The sequence below is a fragment of the Bos javanicus genome, chromosome X, assembly GCF_032452875.1.
Source record: "Bos javanicus breed banteng chromosome X, ARS-OSU_banteng_1.0, whole genome shotgun sequence".
Taxonomy (NCBI): Eukaryota; Metazoa; Chordata; class Mammalia; order Artiodactyla; family Bovidae; genus Bos; species Bos javanicus.
In genome coordinates, this window is record NC_083897.1 from 89,441,678 (window position 1) to 89,467,078 (window position 25,401).

Below are 25,401 nucleotides of genomic sequence, written 5' to 3' on the forward strand. Positions count from 1 at the left end.
AAAGGAACTGAAAGCTAGTCTTTTAAGCTCACATATGTGACAGACTCAGTCAGAAGTCTCCAGCAGAATTGAAAAGCAGGTTACTTCTGGCCATTGAAAAACACAGACTACCCAAGAGGCCCAAATTGACTTGAGCAATGCAACAGCCTTTATTGTTGCAGCAATACTGCTATATATGCCCCATTCCTGGTCAGGGCTACCCCCACACCCCACCCCACGGTCCTTGTCACTGGAATTTTTCGGAGAAGTGGCAGAACTCCTAAGCAGAGCTGGAGGGAGGCAAGTGGGACTGGTGAGTGTTGGGGTCACCTGGGACCAAGGGTTCAATGGGGTCAGGATACCTGAATCCTCTACCCTGATGGGGGCTGAGAACACTTGGATCCTGGGTTCAAAGCTGGGGTAGGGTCTGGAAAAGCCTTGGTTCAGGGTTCAGGATTTGAGAATGCCTTGGTCCCAGACCCCAGCTTTGGGACTGAGCATGGAGGATAGATGGGTCCCAGATTGGGGTTGGGGGTGTGGACCTCGAGTTTGAGGTTGACTATGGTGCTCTGGTCTCCAACTCTCAGTTTTGGGCTGGATGTGTCTCTGGGTCCAAGTTCAGGGCTGGGAAGACTCTGGTTTCCTAAAATGGGAGGTGGGGGTGGGTATGAGGGAATATCCCAGTTTGGGACCTGGGGAAAGGGTTGCAGTTGTCTTTTGAACTGGGTGGGAGGCTCCTATTTTAAGGGTTGGGCAAGGGCTCTGGGTTCGGGCCGGGGTGGGGATGGCATTCTCCACGCCTTTGGGTACAGATCCCAGGCCCCTAGGATCCAGCCTCCTGTTCTTGTCCCAGCGCCTCCAGCAGCAGCCCCATTGGTGTCCGCTTGAGACCAATGCTCTCGATCTTGTTCTCAATCTTGTTCTTGAGGTTGCGCAGGCGCAGTGACGCATGCACCAGGATCACTGTGGGCAATACCGAGAGGAGTGGGGTCAGTGGGATGGGACATCTGCCTTTAGCTAATGGGGGGCCGGAGAAAGGAACTGGAACACCGGCAGACCAATGGAATGGTCGGTAGCCAGGTCGCCTCCGAACCCTGCTAATATGGCGGAATAATACGTTTCACAACAGGGGCGTGGCCAGAAGGGTGCGCAGCAATGGGGACGTGGCCGGCGGAAGGCACTTCATACCAGCAGTGACGCCCAGAAAGGCGGGTAGTAAGAGGGGCGTTCCCAGGGAGGGGCTCAAAGCCAGGGAAGGCGCTTTGTAAGGGAGGGGTGTGGCCTTGCCCGCTGAGTATCCCAGCCCCCTCTCAGCCCAGGAACCGGCGTAGGGCGGGCCTGGCGCCGTTCGCGAGCGCTGGCTGTTTTCCCGGTTATCTCAGGGTAGTGAAGACTCACGAAGCACTGGCCCGGCGATGCTGAGCAGGAAGGTGCCAGCGCCGCCCGCGGCCCAGAGAACGAGGAAGCCGACGGCAAGCACTGCGGCCAGGCAGGCGGCTGGGTGGCTGCGACGGCAGCGGCGCACGGCGGCTCGATTCTCAGCCGCGCACACCAGCATGCCAAGGGCCACCGCCACTACCAGCGCGCTTAGGAGGGTGTGCAGCGGGCGCACGTACCTGTGGGGACAATGGAACTAAGCTAGCCCCCGGGCTGGCGGGGAGAGGGCCTCCCAGACCACCGTCCACCAAAGCCTGGATGGGCCCCAAGAGCTCTGGTTTGTTCCCACCTCTACCCCTGCTCTGGATCCTCCCGCTCGGTAAATACTCCCACCTTCCCAAGAGGTCCACCCTCCAGGTCTTCTAACTTCTGGGAGCCCTGGGCTCCCCGCAGAACCCACTCCAGCTGCACCTCCCCATTCCAAGCCTGACCCCAAACCCACTCTTTGCAAAGGCCCAGCCCTTGCAAATTCCTCTTCCAGTCCTATTTCCATACATTTCCCACTCTCCAAGCCCAGAGGCCTTTCCAGACTTCCTTTCCTTGAAATTCCCCCTCCAGGCTCCCATTTCCTACAGATTCCTCCCTCCATCATTGCTAGAACCCCTTCCAGGCTTTCAGCACTCTTAACTTCCAATCCTGACCAAGACCTTCCTCCAGGTTCTCCAACTGTCCCTCGTCTCAGGCCTTCATCCTTGGGTCCTTCCTCATAACTCAAGTTTCCCAACTAGTACCTGCTCCTGGAGCATTCCAATTATAGCCAGGTTCCAAGTCCAGATCCTCCACAAGTCCACTCTTCAACTTGACCAAGTCCAGCCCCTGTCTCTGCAGTAAATTGTTCAAGGCCACCTAAAGCTGGTCCCATCACCCCTCAGGCAGTCATGTCCCAATTTTAGGCCCTCCTTATCTTCAGATCCACACTTAACCCTACCCTCGCAGGACCTATTCCAGCCGCCCCTCCCATCCCAACCTGTCCCTAAACCTTTGCAAAGGCCCAGCCCTCTTCGAGGGCTTCTGTCACCCAGTTCCCCCCTCAGTTCCTCATACTACTGAATTCGCCCTTCAAGGTCTTCATCCCTCTAAAAATCCCGCGGGCCCACCCTCCATGCCAGTGGGCATCCCCGGCCAACCGGCGCCTCCCTCCCTCCCTCACCCGGCCAAAGCGAGACCAAGGCCGAAGCAGATAAGGTAGTTGGTTTGGTAGTAGAGGAGGTTGTTGATGACGCGGTGGCACCATCGCTGCGGGTCGCAAGGATCCGGGGCCACCAGACGCGCGGACCCCAAAACGAAGTCGTCCAAGGCGCGTAGCGGTGGCAGCCGCACCTCCGACATCCTGCCTGTCGATGTAGCTGGACCAGAGAAGCGGTCGGACTACAACACCCGTACCACCCCGCGCCAACACGGGGCACACCGGGAAATGAAGTCTGGACCCTTCAGCCGCTACCCGGAAGACCCAGCGGCTGCGCATGTGCACCGATGCACGTGACCGGAAGTGCGGGCAACAAACCGGAACTGTAGGCTGGCAGGGGCTGCCGGGAAATTAAGTCTGCGCCATGGGGCGAGACATTCCCATCCACCCCCACGCGGGGGCGCCACAGGGCCGGTTGAGGGACATGCTGGCTGTTCTGGCACCCAGTAGCCAGACCTTAAAGAACACGCAGAGACTGTCAGAAGGACCTGCGCAAGATGCCACTTCCTTCCCGTCAAGGTCCAAGAGGGTCACACCTTTCAGGAAACTCCTGCAGGGCCTTTTCAGCCTCATCTTCTCTAGGCCCCACTCCCAAGGTCCAGTCATAAATACTATTAAGGGCCTTTTATTATTTATATTCATCACATCAGAGTCTTTTTCTGGGAAGTTTTTTAAAAATCCCCACAGGTTGGATTAGGGCACCCACTCTGGGTCCTTAGCAGTTTTCTTCAGGCTGGGAGCTCCAGGGGGTCCACTGTCTGGGTCCCTGAGTCCCTGGCCTGGCCCTGCAGGCACACAGTCATCAGGAAGTGCTTGGGGCAAAGTGGGCGCCGCTCCATTAATGCTTCCTGGGTGGCGGCTTCCACAGCACTCCCACCCCTACACGGGCTTTGCAATCTGCCACTGAAGGTCCCTAGCACAACCCACAGGGTGCTTAAAAGTCATCATCATCACAGATGTCAAGGTACACATCAAAAGCCTCTCGGTTGCAGTTTCCATCAGGAGTGAAGACATATTTGTGGAAGGTCCCATCTACACAGATGGCTGGAAGAGAGGGGAGGATTGGAAAAGGTTAGAGGCTGCCAAAGCCACATTCTAATCCTCTCAGGTGTCCCATAGCCTAGGGTCTACCTCCAGGCCTTTGCCCACATCTCTTCTGGGTTGGGAAGATCCCCTGGAGAAGGAAATGGCAACCCACTTCAGTATTCTTGCCTGGAAAATCCCATGGACAGAAGAGCCTGGCAGGCTACAGTCCATGGCGTCGCCAAGAGTCGGACACGACTGAGCGACTTCACTTCACTTCACTTCACTGATGATGGAAGTGACCCATCCATTTTTGCTCCCTCAGGCCTCCCATGACCTAAAATTCTTTCAGGTCCAATTTGCAGGCCTCCGCCCATGCAGTACCCCCAATCAAGGGCTATTCCTACTCACCAATGACAGAGTTGACATTCTTGGAAGTATTTCGACCAAAAGCACAGATGCAGGCTGACTCAGCAGGCACGGTGAAGCTTGCCAGGCTCCACTGAGAGTCCACATACTGCCCAATCATAGGCCCCACCTTGCCCACGCGAGCCAGCCTGCAGGCAATACTGGCTAAGCTCAGGTGTGGTATATGTGCAGGGGGATGATGGGGGTAAGGCAGGGTAGGGCAGGAGGTACTCACGCAGAACGGCGGTTCAGGCGGGTATCCTTGAGAGCAAAGATATGGACTGTGCCCTTATCACTGGATGCACACAGGAAGGAGGAATCATGGCTAAAGTTGATGCTGAAAGACAGACCAGCAGTGATGCCCACATGTCATACTGGGCGTGGGGTCAAGAGCCCACCACCCATGCCCTGTGCTTACCAGTAGAGGGTGGCAGGGTCGGTGCCTCGACGCAGTTCCACCAGTTTCTCCTTGGACTGTGTGTCAAAAAGGCGAATAAGTGTGCCCTTCTGAGAGGCCGAGGCCACTACTGTGCCTGGCTGGTTCAGAGACACACACGCCACATCGCTCTGATGTGCATTGATGGTAAACGGAGCAGAGGAAGTACCAGGCTTTGTGCTTGCCAGGTCCTGTGGTAGAAGGAGCAGTTCAGGCTTAGAGCAGGTAGTAAGGAGGTCAGTGGCCAAGAGTCCACAGGGAGAGCCGGTCCACCTACCCATCCCTGCCCACGGGACAGCTCACCACAAGTTGGAGGCTCCCGCACTTGTGTCCTGGGAACACTAGCAGCTGTTTCTCCAGGCTGGGACAGAGGTCACAGAGCCCTAAGGTGTGAAGGGGGTGGGCTGGTAAAGAAGACGATGGGGCCAGGCAGGGTCTCAGATGGACAGAGCTGGATAAAGGCTGGACTTCAACCTTCTATGATACATGTTACCCACAGAACCCACAGGGGGCTTGTCCTCAACTGTGCTCCCCACCATCAAGGCAGATTCTCTACCTCCCAATGCATTTGTGGCAGTTCCAGGAGGCCCAGGAGTCCCTGGCATACCTGCAAATGTCCTTACTGAGCCTTTTTGCTCTGTGATCTCAGATAGCCAGGGGTGGGACAGGGCCAAGAGTGGAGAGAGAGAACTGGCTAAGGGATGGGAAAATGGATACACTGGGAGTCTCAGCCCATCAGAGCATCTCTATGCAGACTCCCTCCCTGCCTCTTTCCCAGTGCCTTTGTGCATGTCCCTCTTCCCCATCCACTACCTCCTGCCATTACATCTGCATCTCAGGGTCCTCTCACCCTTGGGGTTGTCCCGGGTGTCAAATTCAAACAGCTTTCGGGGATTGTCAGGGAAGGAGTACACATAGATGCGGTTCTTCAGCACGATCACGATTCTGTGGGCATCACACAACACAGGATGGTCATGAGAGAGGGCAGGGTACCCATGCAGGATGAACCCTCTCTCCTGCTGGGGGGACTTCCTACCTCCCCCAACCCCAGTCCACCTCAGGCTCACTTGTCATGGCGCATGCGCACAGCCAGCACTGGCTTGGTGAAGGTGAACTCCAGCACCAGCTTGTCCTTGGAGTCCTTGCCCTCCCGGGCATCGTCCCAGATCAGCACTGCTTGGCAGGTGGGTGTGTTGTCGGGGCCAAAGTGTAGGGTGAGGGGCAGCCCTGGTGACACAAGACCTACCCCTACTCCCCATGGGACCTCAACCACTTGCTTAACCTTTTGCTAGCACCCCATGTGATCCTCACACAGCATGACCACTTGTGATTCCTCAGGAGACAGGTTCTAGAACTGTTATACTCATTTACAGATGAGGAAGCTGAGGCTCGAAGGGGCTGGCTACCTGGCCAAGGACCTCACAACCCATCAGCAATCAAGCAGGGACTCATATCCAGGCCTGGAACTTCCCATCAGTAACCATATCTGCTTCCAGGGTCCCAGTCTATACACCCCCAGAATATTTCTGTGAGGAATCCTAGGGCTTCTCTTGCCATGCCCCAGTGGGATAAACAAAAACCCTTAAAACAAGATGGTGCTTGAGACTCAAAGCAAGAGTGCAATGGGGAGACTGCCCCAAGATTTTAAAACCTATTGATTGTGTGACCTTGGATAAATCACTTAACCTCTTTGGGCCTCAGTTTCTTCATCTGTAAAAACGGGAATAATGATACTTCCTACCACACATAGTTATTATGAGTATTAAATGAGTTAATACATGTAAAGTGGTTAGGACAGCACCAGGATCACAGCAAGCGCTCTATAGGTAAGGACATGTCATACAGGAGGCATTCAACAAGTGTTTGTTAAATGAAGACAAAACACCAAGCTTCTCAAGCAATGAGATCCAGGACTTGTAAGCCTCACTGTGTGACTCTGAGTTACTCTTCATTTGCCAGTGCCTCTGGGAGGCCAGGATTCTAGGGAGTCTGGGCCAAGGGTGGGATGGGATGAGGACACTTACCTGAGATCTCTGAGAACTTGGGGCTGCTACCACCGCCCACCAGGGCCAGCAGGTTGGAGCGGTGCAGCATTTCCACCAGGCCCATGCTGCCCACCTGCTCATGGTCTGGACAAGGACCAGGGTATCAGTACGGATGGGTGCCAATTCCCAACCCATCCCTTCTGCCCATTGCACCTCCCCCACCGACAGCTCACCCAGATGCCCCTTCTCCATCAATGGCTCCACGTTGTAGATGCGCACACCTGTCTCCATAGCACAGCAAAAGCAGCCTGGGGATGGGAGGAATCCGGACTGCCTCAAAGGATGCCCAAGTGGGAAGCTAGGGGCTTAACATCCACCTGTGGCCATTCTCTCCCTCCCCCCGCTCCCAAAAGGGCATAGGCACAAGCCTCTCTCACTCTGGTCTTGGTTGAAACGCAGACTGGTCACACCTCGAAGTGGCTGCTGAGTCATGGTCCAGGATTACTTCCCTGGACATAAATGGGGGTAGGGTTGGGAAGAGTCCTTTGGTCTGTTCTCTGAGTCCTAGAACTCCCATCCTCAACTGATTACTTCCTCCTCCTTCCATTCTGCTACCTAACCCCAGCAGTATTGCAGAGAAGACAAAATCAGGGGAAGAATCCTAGGGTCTCCAGTCTAAGCTCCCAAGACCCCAAGGAGCATGGCCAGGAACATTTCCATCTTCTCACACTTGGTTGACCCCAACTCTGTGTGCCTATCCCGACCTCGACCACCCCTGCCCCACCTCCTTACTCCCTGGCCCTGACTGTTTCTCAGGAAATAATGAGGTAGGGGGTATTTCAGTGATGTCTCCTCTTTACCCCCAGCCAATCCTGACCCTAGTGCCCAACATGGCCTGGAACCACCCCATACCCACTTCTCTTCTTACACCTGGACCTAGCACCTAAGTCTGCCTGTCAATAAATGGGAAAGGGAGCTCAAGCACCCACCTCCTTCTGCACCTCCGCGACCTGGCCCTGAGACCTGCTATAGTTGGTCCACCATTCTGAGGAGCTCTCCTTCCATGTCCTTCTACTCCAACCTATTCTATCACTCCCAAGCTCTCACACCTTCTGTCCTCACAGGCTTCCCGAAATACCTCCAGGATCCCATTCCTACCTCCAGACAACCCCTCTCATGACATGCTAACTTCTGCCTCATCATGGACAACCTGGACCTTCCCCCAGATCCCTGTATGCCCTAAAGACACTAGTTCAGAATTCCCTTATCACCCAGATGCCCCACCCCTGGGACACACCCTTGCAAGTGTTCAGCTATCCCTGACTTTGACATGGGTTGGCTGGGACCTACCCTCAGGAATTTCATACCCCTTAAGATCCCTCTTCCAGACTCCCTATCCTCTCCCCAAGACCCTGCCCCAGGGGACCCTACTGCCTCAAGACCCTTGCCCAGGACACAGACTTTCCAAAACTCCTACCTGGGACTACTCAATCCCCCCAGCAAGATACCTGGCCCAGATTCCCCTAATATTCTTGCCCTAGAGTCCCCATATTCCCTTTAAACACCCATCTTCCCCAAATCTTTGCCCAGGCACACCCTCTTCCCACCCTTCAAATGTCCCCCTCACCTCTCCACACCACCTCCACTGGACTGCCTCCTCCACAACAAAGACCCATTCGTTGGAGATTCCCCCACCCAAGAACCCTGCCCAGGGATTCCTCACACATAGCTCTCCCACCCCTTACGTCCACGACCACCCTCATACTCTTCCCAATGCCAGCACCTACTTAAGATGCTTGTCCTAGATACCTTCCATCAACCAGAACTCCTGCTCAAAAGACCCCTTTGTCTCCTAGACCGCAACCAATTTTGGGACCATGCCCCAGATCCCTGCTCCTGCACTGACCTGACCTCTGTGCGTCCCCGATCCCAGCTCCAGTTCTCGGTGCCGCCCGCGGCCCGGCTTTCTGACCTCCCGAGCCTTGACGCCCTGCTCCGGTGTTTACATCAGGCCTCACTTCCGGGGGAGGGAGCCTGTGACCGGAAACGATTCACCCTGCCCAGAAAACGCGGCCAGTCCTGCTAGCCCAGCTTCTGGGTCATTGGAGCAATGAGAGAGAGCGTGGCATCCTCCCAGGAGGGCGCGGGAAGCAGAGGATGCTCAGCCAAGGCATGATTGTCTGAGGGAACCGCGGACGGATGGGCGAGAGAGAGTCTTTCCCTCGCTGAGCGGAAAAGGGCGAAAATTCTTCAATTCGGTCCAGCTCCGACAGCTAGAGGCGTTATCTTCTGGGCTAATAAGACGTGGACCACCGAGGTGGGGAGAGGGACCGCCCCCGTTAGCAATTTGTAGTTCCCGCACACTCCTAGGGAGGGGCGACCCAGGACCCTTGAGGCGGGGGTGGTCCTGGAAGCCTTCAAAGCTGTCTATCCCAATAGCCAGGGGAAACCAGATTGAGATTCCCCATCCCACCCTCGCTTCGTTTTATTCACAAAGTGAAAAAAAATTTTTTTGATGGCAAGATAAATGTTCTCGGGGGGGGGGGAGCAAGAAACCCCAATTATGTACATAGTGGAAATATTTTTTTATTCAACACGTGAGATGTGGACTCACGTGTAGTTTTGAGAAATAATACAGAGAAATTCTATGTACTTAAACACTTCCCCCTAAAGGTAACATATTATCAAACTATAGTAAAATATTACACTCAGAATATTGATATATTTAATATTGATACAATCCACCCATCATTTACTTTTTTTCAAGTATTGGTTTTGTTTTTTTTTTTAGTTCTCCTTTTTAATTTATTTTTTAACTTTACAATATTGTATTGGTTTTGCCATATGTCAACATGAATCCGCCACAGGTATACACGTGTTCCCCATCCTGAACCCTCCTCCCTCCCCGTATCAAGTATTGTTTTTATACTTTCAAAAGTTACTAATATATAATGGACAGTGGTTTAATGTAGCCTTTTTAACTGATTCATGGTATTCCGTGGAATAAATGTCTAATTGTTCAGCTGTTACCCTACTGATTGGAGAAGGAAATGGCAACCCACTGCAGTACTCTTGCCTGGAAAATCCCATGGAAGGAGGAGCCTGGTAGGCTACAGTCCATGGGGTCGCGAAGAGTTGGACACGACTGAGTGACTTCAATTTTTTTTCCCCTACTGATAGCCATCTAGGTTGTTTGATGGACTGTGTTGACAACATCCACAGGCATGTTTACTTGTGAATTTTGACCCCATATACTACTCTATAGCTTCCCTGGGATCCCTGGGTTGGGAAGATCCTCTGGAGGAGGAAATGGCATCCCACTCCAGTACTCTTGCCTGGAAAATCCCATGGATGGAGGGCCCTGGTAGGCTACAGTCCATGGGGTTGCAAAGAGTTGGACATGACTGAGTGACTTCCTTTTCTTTCTTTCTACTACTCTAGGCATCACTCCATTGTTATGCTCCTCCACAAAGCCAATCTTCTGGCTCTCTTCAGTCTCTATTTTCTCACAACCCAGAGCATATTTAACTTTTTTTTTAATCTGCTGTGCCATCGGCATATTGCAGGATCTTAGTTCCCTGACCAAGGATTGAACCTAGGCACCAGCAGTGAAAGCTTCAAGTCCTAGCCTGTGGGCCATCAGGGACTTCCTAAGGCATATTTGACTTAATTCACTTTGGCTTCTATCTGTCTTCTAGACTCCCTGTCTCTGAGACCTCTCTTAACCAGATTACTGATGATTAACAATTTTCCCAAACCAGCAGTTACTTCTCTACCCCTTCCTGTGACCACTCAGCATATTCCACAGTTTCTTGCCCTTACTCTCTTGGTTTTCTCCTGTAACTCTACTGCTCCCCTTTCATCATTTCCAAACACTGGTGTATGCTTGGCCATGATCCTGGCCCCCTTACTTTTATAACCAGTATTTTGTCCCTAGGTGACTTCATCTTGTCTCCTAGCCTTAATTATTGCAAATATTTGTAAGATTCACTAATTTAGGCCTCTGGCCTAGATGTCACCAGACTCATATATGCTATGGCTTGTTGCACATTTTCACATGGATGTCTCATAAGCCATCTCAGATTTAACCCATCCAAACAGATTTCTTGAATCTCTCTAACTCAAACACCCTCCTGTCACCCACATCTCAACCAATGGCACCATTACACCAAGTTTGTCATGCAAGCCAAAGAGCAGATATATCATGCTTGATTCTCCTTTGTCACTGGCAAATTGTGTTGATACCACTGTCAAAATGGTATCACAGATACAACCCCTGGGATTTCCCTGGTTTGTCCAGTGGATAAGAATCCACCTGCCAATGCAGGGGACATGGGTTCTATTTCTGGTCTGGGAAGATTCCACATGCTGCTGAGCAGCTAAGCCTGTGCACCACAACTCCCAAGTGCTGCAACTACTGAAGCCTGTGCACCTGGAACGAGAAAGCCCACACAGCAACGAAGACCCAGCACAGCCAAAAATAAGTAAATAATAAATATAGCAGTGTGTACACGTCAAAAAAACAAAAAGGCCTGGCACATAGGTCGATTGGAAAAACTCATAATTCACAGGGCATGGAATACACAGGAAGGTTGTGGGGAATAAGTAGCCCTGGACTTAGTACCACTCCATACCCAATTAATCATTAAAGGAAGACAATGAAAAATCAAATTGTTTCCTAGTAACTGTATTTCAGTACAAAGATAAAGAAGATTCATAGGAATAATAATAATAAAACCCTAAAAATAAATAAACCTAATAAGGTAAAATTCACAATGTCTGTTACCCACCCCCCCAAAAAATGACTAGGCATAAAAAGAAAGCAGAGGTACATACTACAACATGGAAGAACCTTGAAAAACATATGCTAAGTGAAAAGAGCCAGTCACAAAGGACCATGTGTTGTATGATCTCATTTGTAGATAATGTCCATAATAGGCAAGTGAAATACAAAGTAGATTAGTGGTTGCCTAAGGCTGGTGGGGTGGGGGATATGACTGGGAGAAAAAAAGGCAATGACTGCTAAGGAGTGTTTGGGGTGCTGAAAATGTTCTAAAACTGATTGTAGTGATGGTTGCACAAGCCTGTAAGTATCATTTAAAAAGAACATTTAACTGTACACTTTAAATCGTGTATTCTGCGGTGTGTCAATTATATCTCAATAAGAATGTTATTTTTTTTAAGCAGAAAAACAGGACCCATAATAATCAGTCAATGGAAATTGACCCAGAAAGGACATACATGTTAGAATTAGGAGAGAATAATGCTAAAAAAAGTTATTAAAAGCTGCACTCCATATGTTAAAAAAAGTTGATCAGAGACATGTAAAAAATACACCTGATGGGATTAATGACTAGACACTGCAGAAGAAAAACATTAATGACTTAAAGTCCTAGCAATAGAAACTAAGAAAATGAAAAAGGGAAAAGGAATCTCCAAAAATAAAAAGAGCATATATGAGCTGTAGAACAATTTTGTGTGACCTAATATGCAGGAAATCGAAACCCCAAAGAAGAGCAGAGGGGACAGAAAAAGTATGTAAAGAATAAAGTCCTAAAATTTTCCAAAATTAATTAAAAATATAACCTCATAGATCCAAGAAATTCAATGAACACCAGCAAAAGATGCATGAAAAATACTACACAGACGCACACTGTAATAAAATTGCCCCAAACCAATGAAGAGAAAATCTTTATTTTTTCTTCAGGTTTAATTGAGATATAACTGACTTACAGCACTATATGTGGACAATTCTGAAAGAGATGGGAATACCAGACCACCTGACCTGACTCTTGAGAAACCTGTATGCAGGTCAGGAAGCAACAGTTAGAACTGGACATGGAACAGACTGGTTCCAAATAGGAAAAGGAGTACGTCAAGGCTGTATATCGTCACCCCACTTATTTAACTTATATGCAGAGTACATCATGAGAAACACTGGGCTGGAAGAAGCACAAGCTAGAATCAAGATTTCCAGGAGAAATATCAATAACCTCAGATATGCAAATGACACCATCCTTATGGCAGAAAGTGAAGAACTAAAGAGCCTCTTGATGAAAGTGAAAGAGGAGTGTGAAAAAGTTGGCTTAAAGCTCAACATTCAGAAAACTAAGATCATGGCATCTGGTCCCATCACTTCATGGCAAATAGATGGGGCAACAGTAGAAACAGTGGCAGACTTTATTTTTCTGAGTTCCAAAATCACTGCAGATGGTGATTGCAGCCATGAAATTAAAAGACGCTTACTCTTTGGAAGAAAAGTTATGACCAACCTAGATAGCAGATTGAAAAGCAGAGACATTACTTTGCCAACAAAGGTCCGTCTAGTCAAGGCTATGGTTTTTCCAGTAGTCATGTATGGATGTGAGAGTTGGACTGTGAAGAAAGCTGAGTGCCGAAGAAATGATGCTTTTGAACTGTGGTGTTGGAGAAGACTCTTGAGAGTCCCTTGGACTGCAAGGAGATCCAACCAGTCCATCCTGAAGGAGATCAGTCCTGGGTGTTCACTGGAAGGACTGATGTTGAAGATGAAACTCCAATACTTTGGCCACCTGATGCTGGGAAAGATTGAGGGCAGGAGGAGAAGGGAACAACAGAGGATGAGATGGCTGGATGGCATCACCAACTCAATGGACATGGGTTTGGGTGGACTCCAGGAGTTGGTGATGGATAGGGAGGCCTGGCATGCTGTGGTTCATGGGGTCACAAAGAGTCGGACACGACTGAGCTACTGAACTGACAGCACTATATAAGTTTGAAGTGTACAGATAATGACTTGATTTACATACACCATGAAATGATTATCACAAGTTTAGTGAACATCCATCATTCCATATAAATATAAAATTAAGGAAATAGAAAAAAATTTTCCCTGTGATCCACTTATAATTTACTTTTATATATAACATACAGCAGTGTTCATTATATTTATCATGTTGTACATTACATCCCTAGTACTTATTTACATATACCTGGAAGTTTGTACCTTTTAAACCATCTTCATCTTATTCCCCCTTTCCCACCCCCATCTCTGAAAAACACAAATTGGATCTCTTTCTATGAGTTTGTTTGTTTGTTTTTGAAGGTGGGGATTGGGGAAGGGGCAGCAAGAAAGACAGTTAGGAGGCTATTTCAGTAAATCAGTGGTTTTTGGTGCCTTATGGCAGAAAGCAAAGAAGAACTAAAGAGCCTCTTGATGAAAGTGAAAGAGGAGAGTAGAAAAGTTGGCTTAAAATTCAACATTCAGAAAACTAAGATCATGGCATCTGGTTCCATCACTTCAAGGCAAATAGATGGGGAAACAATGGAAACAGTGAAAGACTTGATGTTGTTGGGCTCCAAAATCACTGCATATGGTGACTGCAGCCATGAAATTAAAAGATGCCTGCTCCTTGGAAGAAAACCTATGACCACCTAGACAGCATATTAAAAAGCAGAGACATTACTTTGCCAACAAAGGTCTGTTTAGTCAAGGCTATGGTTTTTCCAGTGGTCATATATGGATGTGAGAGTTGGACTATAAAGAAAGCTGAGCGCCAAAGAATTGATGCTTTTACAAAGACATCAAACCAGTCCATCCTAAAGGAAATTAGTCCTGAATATTCATTGGAAGGACTGATGCTGAAGCTGAAACTCCAATACTTTGGCCACCTGATGGGAAGAACTGACTCATTGGAAAAGACCCTGATGCTGGGAAAGATTGAAGGTGGGAGGAGAAGGGGATGACAGAGGATGAGATGGTTGGATGACATCACCAACTTGATGGACATGAGTTTGAGTAAGCTCTGGGATTTGGTGATGGACAGGGAAGCCTGGTGTGCTGCAGTCCATGGGGTCACAAAGAGTTGGACATAACTGAGTGACTGAACTGTCCTTCAACACAAGGTTGACTTTCAACAACCTGCCTGATGCTGTTAAAACTTCTGATAGTAGGAGTACCACTGTGCCCCTTCACCTCCTCACCTTTTTGGAGCAAATAGGACTTAGCATCTTATTTGAATTAAGATGTATTCCTAAGTCTTTAATCCTTTTTAGTTTGCTTTTCAAACCAGCAGTCTGATTATTTACTTACTGCGGTATATTAACAGGACAGTCACCAGAGAATGAAGAATGATGCACATGCCTGTCATGCCAAGTTGTCACAAGGAAGGGCGTCAGGATCAAAAAGGACCCACCTGTCATGATTGAGTAATGTCTGGAAAAAATCCAAACTAGGATGAATGCTTAGGCATTCCAGATTTGTGGGAATGAGTTTCAAGTATCTATATCTCAGTCAAAATCTTTCTTAAAACAGAAATCTTGAAATTAAACATGGCTCTGCTCAAACTCAGTTGGGTCAACTTTAATATTAGAATTTCTCCTTGGAACATTTCACCTTCTTTTGTGGATATGACTCAATGAATTAATTTTCTCTTAACACATCCTGGAAAATGGATTGTTTGGCAATTGAGAAATTCAGTTTTGCTCTGATGTTCTGGAAAGTAACATACTAATCCCCTTCATTAACAGCTAATTATTGAACATTTATCCGTTCATTTATCCAATGTATACTGAGTGCCTACAACACACCAGGTACCTGTACTAAGTGTTGGAGAATGGAATAATAAACAGAACAATGTCCTTGGAAGAGAAAGGTGGTGAATAAATGGATGAGTAAACATATATTTATATATAAATTAGAGATAAAATGGATTAGGAGATAGGAAGGGTTGCTACCTTATTTGGGATGATCACAGAAACTTCTGTGATAAGGTGACATTGGAGCAGAAACCTGAGGGATTGAAGTCTGTGGAAGTTTGGGGGAAGAGCATTCTGGGAGAAGAAACAGCAAAGATATCAGTGCAGCCTGAGCAAGTGAGTCACAGAAGTATGTTGTGGGGGCAGAATATGCAGGGCCTCATCACCATTTTAAGTGCTTTGGCTCCTATTCTGAGTGGGATAGGGAGCCATTTGGAGGGTTTGGGGCAGAGAAGAGAGACATAACCAGACTGGCTTCTGTGTGTGGACCACACAGAAGGCAGGGAGTAAGGGAAGGGGCAGCAAGAAAGACAGTTAGGAGGCTACTTCAGTAAATCACGCAGTGGTTTTTGGTGCCTTTTGGACACTGGGCATTGGAGATGTTTTCTGGAATTATTTTGAAGGTAGAGCTGAAGGACTATGTTGATGGATTAGATACAGGGTGTGTGGATGATAAGAGTTAAGAATGACTCAGAAGGTTTTAGTTAAGCTGAGAGGTGGAGAAGCAGATTAGGAGTTTTGTATTGTTCTTGTGAACTCTGAAATGCTTCTGAAATATCATTTAGAGATGTTAAGTAGGTGATTGGATATGACTAAAGGTCAGGAGTGAGGTACAGGCTGGAGACAACACATTTAGGAGGCATCAGAATATCAAACTCATTTACAGCCAGAGGAAATTACCTAGGAAGTGAAAGTAGGTGAGGTTAGAAGCCTAAGCCCTGGGGCATTTCCAAGGTATAAAAGTCAGTATAATGAGGAGGAACTGGCAAAAGACTGAGTAGGAGCAGCCAGTGTGGCAGGAACAGAACCAAGGAAGGATTTCTGGAAGTCAAGAGCAAAAGCATTTCAAGAAGGGAGTCAAATGTTGCTGAGAGGGAATGATAAGGAGCACTCATGATATGCAGGCACTGGGTGTATAAAGATAAACCAGAATGCCAGGCACATAGTAGGTGTCCATGTACTTTTAATTGTAACAAAATATACATAACAAGGTGCTTCCCTGGGGGCTCAGAAGGTAAAGAATCTGCCTGCAAAGCAGGAAACCCGAGTTCGATCCCTGGTTGGGGAAGATTCCGTGGAGAAGGGAATAGCTGGCTACCCAATCCAGGATTCTTGGCTGGAAAATCTCATGGACAGAGGAGCCTGGTGGGCTACAGTCCATGGGATCAACTGAGCGACTAACACTTTCACTTTTTAATACATAAAATTTACCACCTTAACCATTTTTAAGTATACAGTGCATTAATGTTAAGAATATTTACATTGTTGTGAAACAAATCTTCAGAACTTTTTTATCTTGCAAAACTGAAACTCTAGACTCATTAAACAACATCTCTCCACTCAGCCTCCTGCCCCTCCCCAGTCCCTGGCAACTACCTTTCTACTTTACGTTTCTATGAATTTGACTTCTTTAGATACCTCATATAAGTGGAAACATACAGTATTTGTTTTCTTATGACTGGCTTATTTCACACAACATGATGTTCTCAAGGTTCATTCGTGTTGCAGCATGTGTCAGAATTTTCTTCATTTTAGAGGCTGAATAATATTCTATTGTATGAATATCCCACTTTTTGCTTATCCATTCATTTATTGATGGACACTTGGATTGCTTCCACCTTTTGGCTTTTGTGACTAATGCCGCAATGAACATGGGCATGCAAAGTCTATTTCATACTATGCTTTCAATTATTCTGGATATTTTTCCAGAAGTGGAATTGTTGGATCATATGGTAATTTTTTTTTTTTTTAATTTGTGGGGAACTGCCATATATTTTTTTCCATAGCAGCTGCACCATTTTATATTCCTACCAAGAGTGCACAACGGTTCTAATTTTCTCATCTGAACCAACACTTCTTCTCTTTTTTTATAGTAACCATCCTAATGAGTGTGAGGCCCAGAGAATTGTCATTCTTGATCTGTATGGCAGTTCCCTGGAAACCTTCATTTACAGGGCTTGTCTTTATTTGACCTGATACAGAGCTCTCTCTGAATCACATCTGCTGAGGTGGTGATAACAGCTGGAATCAACAAGAAGTTGACCAAAAAATCATGAAACACTGGATATGAGATGTCCAGAGGGACCTTTGAAAAACTCTGACATATTTCTGGGAATCCAGAAGGCCAAATGCATGTGCAACTGCAGGACTGAAAGCATGCCCAGGAAAGAGCTAAGGAGACTGTATGCTTTCACCTCTGGGTGATTTGTTTTTTATTGGAGTATAGCTGATTTACAATGTGTATTAGTGTCAGGTGTACAGCAAAGTGAGTCAGTTATCCACTCATTTTCAAATTGTTTTCCCATACTTGTTATTACAGAACATTGAGTAGAATTCCATGTGCTGTACAGTAGGTCCTTATTAGTTATCTATTTTACCAGCAAATTTGGAAAACTCAGCAGTGGCCACAGGACTGGAAAAGGTCAGTTTTCGTTCCAATCCCAAAGAAAGGCAATGCCAAAGAATGCTCAAACTACCGCACAATTGCACTCATCTTACACGCTAGTAAAGTAATGCTCAACATTCTCCAAGCCAGGCTTCAGCAGTACGTGAACCGTGAACTTCCAGATGTTCCAGCTGGTTTTAGAAAAGGCAGAAGAACCAGAGATCAAATTGCCAACATCTGGGGATCATGGAAGAAGAGAGTTCCAGAAAAACATCTATTTCTACTTTACTGACTATGCCAAAGCCTGTGACTGTGTGGATCACAATAAACTGTGGAAAATTCTTAAAGAGATGGGAATACCAGACCACCTGACCTGACTCTTAAGAAACCTGTATGCAGGTCAGGAAGCAACAGTTAGAACTGGGCACAGAACAACAGACTGGTTCCAAATAGGAAAAGGAATACGTCAGGGCTGTATATCATCACCCTGCTTATTTAACTTATATGCAGAGTACATCATGAGAAACGCTGGGCTGGAAGAAGCACAAGCTGGAATCAAGATCACCGGGAGAAATATCAATAACCTCAGATATGCAGATGACACCACCCTTATGGCAGAAAGTGAAGAGGAACTCAAAAGCCTCTTGATGAAATTGAAAGAGGAGAGTGAAAAAGTTGGCTTAAAGCTCAACATTCAGAAAATGAAGATCATGGCATCTGGTCCCATCACTTCATGGGAAATAGATGGGGAAACAGTGGAAACAGTGTCAGACTTTATTTTTTAGGGCTCCAAAATCACTGCAGATGGTGACTGCAGCCATGAAATTAAAAGACGCTTACTCCTTGGAAGGAACGTTATGACCAACCTAGATAGCATATTCAAAAGCAGAGACATTACTGACAACAAAGGTCCGTCTAGTCAAGGCTATGGTTTTTCCAGTGGTCATGTATGGATGTGAGAGTTGGACTGTGAAGAAAGCTGAGCGCCAAAGAATTGATGCTTTTGAACTGTGGTGTTGGAGAAGACTCTTGAGAGTCCCTTGGACTGCAAGGAGATCCAACCAGTCCATCCTAAAGGAGTTCAGTCCTGGGTGTTCTTTGGAAGGACTGATGCTAAAGCTGAAACTCCAGTACTTTGGCCACCTCATGCGAAGAGTTGACTCATTGGAAAAGACTCTGATGCTGGGAGGGATTGGGGGCAGGAGGAGAAGGGGACGACAGAGGATGAGATGGCTGGATGGCATCACTGACTTGATGGAAGTGAGTCTGAGTGAACTCTGGGAGTTGGTGATGGACAGGGAGGCCTGGCGTGCTGCGGTTCATGGGGTCGCAAAGAGTCGGACACGACTGAGCGACTGAACTGAACTGAACTGAACTGATGTGGGATCTTAGTTCCCATAGGTTAAATTGAACCTGCGTCTGCCTGCAGTGGAAGGCAGATTTTGAACCACTAGGCCATCAGGGAAGTCCCTGTATCATATTTTAGATTTCCATGTAAGAGTCACATGTAAGTGATAGCGGGTTTCCCACGTGGCACAGTGGTAAAGAATCTGCCTGCCAATCTAGGAGACACAAGAGAATGCAGGTTTGATCTCTGGGTCAGGAAGACCCCCCTGGAGTAGAAAATAGTAACCTGCTCCAGTATTCTTGCCTGGAAAATTCCATGGGCAGGGGAGCCTGGCGGGCTACAGTCCATGGGGTCACAAAAGAGTTGGACACGACTCAACAACTAACACTTTCACTGCCATATGCAACAATATTAATGGACTTCAAGGACATTTTGCTAAGTGAAATAAGCCAGACACAGAAAGCCAAGTACTACCTGATTCCACTTATAGGAGGTATGTAAAATAGATTTGGGACTTCCCTGGTGGTTCAGTGGTTAAGAATCCACCTTGCAATGCAGAGGACACGGGTTTTTTCCCTGGTCAGGGAACTAAGATCCCACATGCCACAGAGCCACTAAGCCTATGAGCTGTAGGGCCTGTGAGACACAAGACAGCCTGTGTGCTGCAACTACTGAAGCCCAAGCGCCACAACTAGGGAGTCTGGGTGCTACAACGAAAGATCCAGCATGATGCAATGAAGATCTCACGTGCCACAACTAAGACCCAACACAGCCAAATAAATAAATATTAAAAATAAAATAATCAAATTCATAAAATTAAAGACCAGAATGGTGGTTAACAGGGGCTGGGTAGAGGGGGAAATGGGAAGTTATTAATCAACAGGCATAAAGTTTCAGTTAAGTAAGATTAATAAGCTCTGGAGATTTGCTGTACATTGTACCTGTAACCAACAATAATGTATTATGTACTTAAAATTTGTTAAAAGCAGAGATCTTATGTTGAATGTTTTCATCACAATAAGGTCTAAAAAATAAAGCTCTTTGGAAGAAAAAAAAACATGAATTGGTTAATCTGTCTTGGAAGCCTTCTCCATTTTGCATTAATGAGTGTCTAGTTGTGACTATGGCCTTTGTCCTAGAGACATTGCCCAAGGTTTGACACTGAAATGGGCCTGCCATTTTCTTTTAAATGCTTTTCAAAATTAATTATTTTTATTTTTGGTTGCACTGGGTCTTCACTGTTGCTAGTGGGCTTTCTCTAGTTGCAGAGAGTAGGGGGCTACTCTCTAGTTCTGGTACGTGGGCTTCTCATTGAGATGGCCTTGCTTGTTGCAGAGCACAGGGTCTGGGCACATGGGCTCAGCAGTTGTGGTCCATGGGCCCTAGAGCATGCCGGCTTTAGTAGTTGAGGCGAGTGGGTTCAGTAGTTTCAACTCAGGTTCCAGAGCATGGGCTCAGTACTTGTGGCACACAGGCTTGGTGGGCCTGCGGCATGTGGGATCTTCCTGGACCAGGGAACCCATGTCCCCTGCATTTGCAGGGTGGATTCTCACCCACTGTGCTGCAAGGCAAGTCCTGCAGTTTTCTTTTGAAGAGTAGTTTGCAACTGGTGCTTGTACCATAAGCCCCTGGGGGGTTCATTATAACAGAGCGCTGGTTCCCAACTCCAGAAGGTCAAATTCATTAGGTCCAGAAAGGACCTGAGAATTTGTATTTCTGCCCTGTTTACAGGTGATGCTGCTGCTGCTGGTCTGGGGTCCACATTTTGAGAATCACTGCTTGCCTGATACCACAAAGGGGTCCACACTTTGAGAATCACTGCTTGCCTGATACCACAAAGTAATAAAACTCTGCCCCTGGAGAACTGTCCTAACCTCCTCATGGGAACCCTTGATTCAAGATATGGCCAGAGTCCCTAGAAGGACAGGAAGCTGAGACTTGGCTGAGTTTACAAACAGGTTTAGGATTTGCAGGAATTGAACCTGCTTGGTACTAAATGTTTGTTTAATAAATGACAAGTATGTTGGAGAGAGGGAAAAAAAAGCCCTACAGCTAATGGTGTACTTAATGGCATAAGACTGACTACTTTCCCCTCAAAACCCAGAATGAGACACATATATACTCTCACTACTGCTCTTTTACATTGTACTGAAGATTCTAGTCAATGCATAAAAGCACGAAGAAATAAAAGGCATCTGGATTGGAAAGAAATAAACCTGTCTTTATTTGCAGAAACATGATTATCTAGTAGAAAACCCAATGGAATCTATAAAAAAGGTAATAAAATTGTTATTTTAGCATGGTTGGAGGATACACGATCAATGTATGAAAATCAACTGTACTTTGGGACTTCCCTGGCACTTCAGTGGTTAAGACTTGGTGCTCCCACTGCAGGGGAACTAAGATCCCACATGCTGCATAGCACAGCCAAAAAAAGAATGTGGAGAACTGGTTTTCAAAAATTATTTATTTGGCTGCATCGGGCCTCAGTTGTGGCATGTGGATCAAACCCAGACCCCCTGCACTGGACCACCAGTGAAGTCCTGGATAACCAATTTCTTTTAAAAGGCACAAAGCCATGCAGTGGAGGACGGATGGTCTTTTCAACAAATGGTTGATACTCATACCCAAAGGAAGGAGCCTGGATTCATACCTCCTACTATACACAATGTGTTAATTGCCCAGTTGTGTCTGACTCCTTGCGACCCCATGGAGTGTAGATCACCAGGCTCCTCTGTCCATGGGGATTCTCCAGGCAAGAATATTGGAGTGGGTGGCCATTCCCTTCTCCAGGGGATCTTCCCGACCCAGGGATCAAACCTGGGTCTCTTGTACTGCAAAAAGTAATTCAAAATGGATTAAAGACCTAAATATATTATCTGAAACTATAAAACTTCTAGAAAACCTGTGTGATCTTGGATTAGGCAAAGATTTCTTAGATAAGACATCAAAAGGACAATCCAAAAAGAACAAATTGATAAATGTGACTACATCAACACTGAACATTTCTGCTTTTCAAAAGCCATTGCTAACTTTCTGCCTCTCCAGCCACTGCAGAGCAGTGGCTGTGGCTCTGCTCTTCCCCATGGCCATTGGCCTCAACAAGGGCCACAAGATGACCAAGAACGTGAGCAAACTGAGGCACAGCCACCTCCTCAGGCGCCTCACCAAGCACACCGAGTTCATGCAGGACATGATCCGGGAGGTGTGCAGCTTCACCCCTTATGAGTGGCGGGCCATGGAGCTGCTCAAGGTCTCCAAGGACAAGCGGGCCCTCAAGTTCACCAAGAAAAGGGTGCGGACATACATCCGTGCCAAGAGGAAGAGAGAGGAGCTGAGCAATGTCCGGGCCACCGTGAGGAAAGTGGCAGCCAAGAAGGACTGAGCCCTTCCCCTCTGTGCACAATAAACATATTCAGGAAAAAAAAAAAAAAGACATTGTTAAGAGAACGAACAGACAAGCCATAGACTGCCAAGAAAAATACTTGCAAAGCATATATCTGATAACATGTCTGTATCCAGAAGATGTAAGAACTGCTTTTTGAAAGGTCTATTAATAGGATATGGCAAAAGGGGTGGTGTATCTCTAATCTTCATAAAGATTCTTAAAGCTAGAAAAAATGGAATAGATGAATAATTTGCAAAGAAGAAATAGACACACAGATGTAGAGAACAAATGTTTGGATAACAAGGGGGAAAGAGGGTAGGACAAACTGGAAGCTTGGGATTGACGTATTTACACTACTATGAGTAAAATAGATAATAGATATTTACAATACTATGTGTAAAATAGATAACTAATGCAAACCTACTGTACAGCATAGGGAACTCTACTCAATACTCTGTGGTGACCAAAATGGAAGGAAATCCAAAGAAAAAGGGGTGGGATATATGTATATGTGCAACTGATTCACTTTGCTGTACATCAGACTAAAACAACATTGTAAACCAACTATATGCCAATTAAAAAAACATTAAAGCAACCTGGGTCTCCTGCATTGGCAGGTGGATTCTTTTACCACTAGCACCACTTCATATCTTTGCTCAAATGCCACCTTTGTAATAAAACCTTCCCTGATTATCCTATGAATACTGCCCACTCTGGATCCCCTTTACCCTGCTGTACTTTCTCCCTGCATCCTCCTCCATGGTTGTTCACACCTTTTAACATACTGGATAATTCTCATGCTTATTACCTCTCAGCCCCACTGGAATGTCAGCTCCACAAGGGCAAGGATCTGTCTTGTTTTGCTCATGATCTTCAGTAACTAGAATCAAGCCTGGCATAGAATAGGGACTTGATGTTTGTTGAATGAATGATGTACCCTTTATGTATCCCTAGCATGCAGAACAGTACCTGGCATACATAGGGGTTCAATCAGTTCAGTTCAGTCGCTCAGTCGTGTCTGACTCTTTGTGACACCATGAACCACAGCACGCCAGGGCTCCCTGTCCATCACCAACACCCAGAGTCCACCCAAACCCATGTCCATCAAGTCAGTGATGCCATCCAACCATCTCATCATCCTCTATTTTCTCCTTCTCTTCCTGCCCTCAATCTTTCCCAGCATCAATGTCTTTTCAAATGAGTCAGCTCTTTGCATCCGATGGCCAAAGTATTGGAGTTTCAGCTTCAACATCAGTCCTTCCAGTGAACACCCAGGACTGATCTCCTTTAGGATGGACTGGTCAGATCTCCTAGCAGTCCAAGTGACTCTCAAGAGTCTTCTCCAACACCACAGTTCAAAAGCATCAATTCTTCAGAGCTCAGCTTTCTTCACAATCCAACTCTCACATCCATACATGACCACTGGAAAAACCATAGCCTTGACTAGATGGACCTTTGTTGGCAAAGTAATGTCTCTGCTTTTTAATATGCTGTCTAGGTTGGTCATAACTTATAGATACCCATTGAATGAATTGGACCAATACCAACTACTTCCTAAGGAAGCAGTTTTTTCAAGTTGTTACTTACTCTCTCTGCTGGATGCTACAAACACGGAAGTTAAAAGGCCCCATTGTGGGAGTGGAGGGGAGCACCTCAGGGCTGAGGAAGCCATGTCAGAAAAGAGGAGCCTACCTGTATATATCTGCGCCCAAGCTCAGCCCCAGGCAGCAGTCCCAGTCACCCAAATAACTGATTTCTCTCAGAAAAGCAGAGAAGCTGCTTCCAGAGTCTGTCACAAAGGGTGGCTCAGTGTCTGGACAGCTTCCTAACAGGGTAGCACCCTACAAGGAAAACTGGAGATTTGGCAAAAGTGGCAGATGCTTTTTCACCCACATCTTGCTCAGACCCTGTGATGGGGAAACAGCCAGTCTGGACAAATTGTACAGGTCGTGGTCCCCTGCTTGTGAGCGGTCTGTGGAGTATTCATGGGCTCATGGAAGCTGTTGCTGCAGTAACTGCTGCCAAGGAGGCAACACTGGCAGCACGTGCAGCAGCTGAGAACACCATGCAGACTCAGAAGGTGTTTGTACACAGTGAACGAGGGGCAGGTTGGGAGGGCTTCCTTGTTCTTCTGTGCTTCCTGGAATGTAATGAGGCCTGTCCTCATACTGAGGGATCAGGAGGGATCCTCTTGGAGAAGCACAAAAAGCCCCAATGATCTGCCCAGGGGTACCAGGCCATCTGCCAGGGGCTAGGCCTTCTGAACACAGGGTTGTATTCAAGAACTTCAGGCCCCATTTCCAAAGGCGGGCTCAGGAGAAACATTAACTCCAGGAAATTGGATCTGATAAAAGATCTATTTTAAGGGCCAAGGCGCACAGAGGAGATGGAGGAATTGTCTGAAACTGCCAGGTCATGTATCATTACAGGGCAGACACAGCACCAGGGCCATTCCCTGGGGAGCTTTATGTCCTCCAGGGCATTACCAAGACAGATCTACTATGATCTGGAGAAAAGAGGAGGCCTTCTTGACTGGGTGAAGCATTTAACAACATAGGAAACTGATTTCTGGATGTGGGCTTCCCTAGTGGCTCAGATGGCAGAATTCGCCTGTAATCCCTGAGTTGGGAGGATCCCCTGGAGGACATGGCAACCCACTTCAGTATTCCTGCCTGGAGAATCCCCATGGACAGAAGAGCCTGGTGGGCTAGTCCATGGGGTGGCAGAGTTGGACACAACTGAGCAACTAAACACAGAACTCCCAACCCTTTCCAAGATTAAAAATACAAGTCAGCCTGTAATTCCAAGGCAGTATGTACAATCACAGTGATGATGCAAGAACTGGAGGGACTGAGGGTGGGGTTGTTCTCTGGTATCTGCCTTAATAACCCTGTTTGGCTAATCTTGAAAATATATGAGTTCTGGAATTAATTAGGGATGATTAAAAAAAAATTAAGCCAGTCTATGCAAGTGTCCCTCATACTGAGGTGACTATACTAGGTTTTCTAATCCCTTAGCTTACTGGGCCCATGGCCAACTCATTGTCTTTCTATACCTGCTCATTTTGGCTCAGAACAATAATCTGCTTC

General features: G+C 47.0%; 3 protein-coding genes across 4 annotated transcripts; 1 reads left to right on the forward strand and 2 right to left on the reverse strand.

Moving 5' to 3' along the window:
• Positions 1-125: 125 nt before the first annotated feature.
• PRAF2 (PRA1 domain family member 2) lies at positions 126-3,116 on the reverse strand. The gene is made up of 3 exons (XM_061410078.1): positions 2,567-3,116; positions 1,378-1,595; positions 126-942 (listed from the first exon to the last, which is right to left on the reverse strand). The coding sequence occupies exons 1-3, from the start codon at positions 2,743-2,745 to the stop codon at positions 803-805; spliced, it is 537 nt and encodes a 178-aa protein (XP_061266062.1). The 5' UTR covers positions 2,746-3,116; the 3' UTR covers positions 126-802.
• Positions 3,117-3,211: 95 nt separating this feature from the next.
• On the reverse strand, positions 3,212-8,493 carry WDR45 (WD repeat domain 45). 2 transcript variants are annotated; one of them, XM_061410076.1, is made up of 11 exons: positions 8,361-8,493; positions 6,892-6,963; positions 6,688-6,762; positions 6,494-6,598; positions 5,537-5,642; positions 5,320-5,414; positions 4,773-4,852; positions 4,452-4,660; positions 4,269-4,370; positions 4,037-4,182; positions 3,212-3,646 (listed from the first exon to the last, which is right to left on the reverse strand). In XM_061410076.1, the coding sequence occupies exons 2-11, from the start codon at positions 6,944-6,946 to the stop codon at positions 3,537-3,539; spliced, it is 1,083 nt and encodes a 360-aa protein (XP_061266060.1). In that variant the 5' UTR covers positions 6,947-6,963; positions 8,361-8,493; the 3' UTR covers positions 3,212-3,536. The 2 variants fall into 2 exon arrangements, with proteins under 2 accessions (XP_061266060.1, XP_061266061.1); XM_061410077.1 differs by lacking the exon at positions 4,037-4,182.
• Positions 8,494-20,047: 11,554 nt separating this feature from the next.
• On the forward strand, positions 20,048-22,433 carry LOC133242625 (large ribosomal subunit protein eL36-like). The gene is made up of 2 exons (XM_061408793.1): positions 20,048-20,077; positions 21,947-22,433. Exons 1-2 carry the CDS (start codon positions 20,048-20,050, stop codon positions 22,307-22,309), a joined length of 393 nt encoding a protein of 130 aa, XP_061264777.1. The 3' UTR covers positions 22,310-22,433.
• The last annotated feature ends 2,968 nt before the right edge of the window (positions 22,434-25,401 follow it).